General features: G+C 66.6%; 1 protein-coding gene across 1 annotated transcript; it reads right to left on the bottom strand.

Moving 5' to 3' along the window:
* Positions 1 to 12: 12 nt before the first annotated feature.
* On the bottom strand, positions 13 to 1,049 carry LOC122193796 (MAP kinase-interacting serine/threonine-protein kinase 2-like; the record flags this gene model as incomplete). Its single annotated transcript, XM_042894682.1, has 3 exons — positions 938 to 1,049; positions 752 to 849; positions 13 to 249 (listed from the first exon to the last, which is right to left on the bottom strand). Coding segments are annotated over exons 1-3 (435 nt in total), but the record flags the coding sequence as incomplete, so codon positions are not given.
* Positions 1,050 to 1,099: the final 50 nt, after the last annotated feature.

Here is a 1,099-nt window from a genome sequence, read left to right as displayed (position 1 = left end):
CCCCCCCTCCACCCCCCAGCAGCAGCACTGACCCCCAAATGAGACAGGCCCACAGGACAGATCAAACCCAAACAACCAAAGACCCCACACCCCAAACCTATCGGGGGACGTGGGGCCATGTGGGATGTTCCTGGGGTGGGGGGGGGGTCCACGGGGTGCCCCCCCGTACCTATGGCCCTGGCACTGGTAGAGCATCTCCACCTCCCGGAACACGCGGCTGCGGATGTGCCCACGGCGCTTCTCGATGATCTGCGGCACGGGGGGGTCAGTGGGGTTAAGGAAGGGGGGCAATGGGACACGGTGCCCCTCCAACCCGTGGGGCTGCACCCACTGCCCCACATCCTCCCCCTACTTGAATCAATAGGGGCGTCCTAAAGGCTGTGTGTGGGAGGGGGGAGGGGCTGCCGTTCCCTACTGCGTTCCGTTCCCACCCCAAAAGTCAGCGGGGGATTTGGGGCAACCTCTCCAGCCCCCACCTCCCCGAACACAGCGCCCTGTAGGGGGCACACAGACCCCAAACCCCCACAGCCCTGCCCTACATGGGGGCCCACCCCCCCCCCCCCCCCCAAACCCCATATCCCTGCCCCACAGGGTGCGCACGGCCCAAGCCCTGCCCTATGGGGTGGATACGCAGGCAGCCCCACGCCCTACGCGTCCCAAGCACTCACTCACCCCCTTCGCCCTCATTTCCCAGCGTGGCCGTGGGGTGGCTGCGGGGTTATGGGGCAGGAATGGGGTCGAGGCAACGCACCTTGACGGCGTACTCCTTGTTGGTGATGAGGTTGACACAGGACTGCACTCGGGCGTGGGCCCCTTCCCCCAGCACCTCCTCCTGCAGCTGGTACACATCTGGGGGGAGGGCAGGGGGGTCCCCGTGACAATGGGGTCACCGTAGGGACCTCCCCATACACCCCGACCCCAACCCAACCCCCCTCACCTTCAAAGCGCCCCGAGAAGCTGTCGGTGGCTCTGCAGCGCTTCTTCTTCTTGGGGCGCTTCTTGGCGTCGGGGATGTCGATGGGTTGGCTGGAGGGCATGTCTGGGGGCGAGGGGGGAGGGCAGGGGGGTTTCAGCCCTATAAAATACGGCCCCCCCCCCC

This window comes from Lagopus leucura, unplaced genomic scaffold (genome assembly GCF_019238085.1).
Source record: "Lagopus leucura isolate 7727_CA_CO unplaced genomic scaffold, USGS_WTPT01 33124-0_obj-0_obj, whole genome shotgun sequence".
In the NCBI taxonomy this organism is placed as follows: domain Eukaryota; kingdom Metazoa; phylum Chordata; class Aves; order Galliformes; family Phasianidae; genus Lagopus; species Lagopus leucura.
The sequence above is the reverse complement of the archived record's forward strand: the minus strand, read 5'-3'. Positions and strand labels throughout refer to the sequence as shown.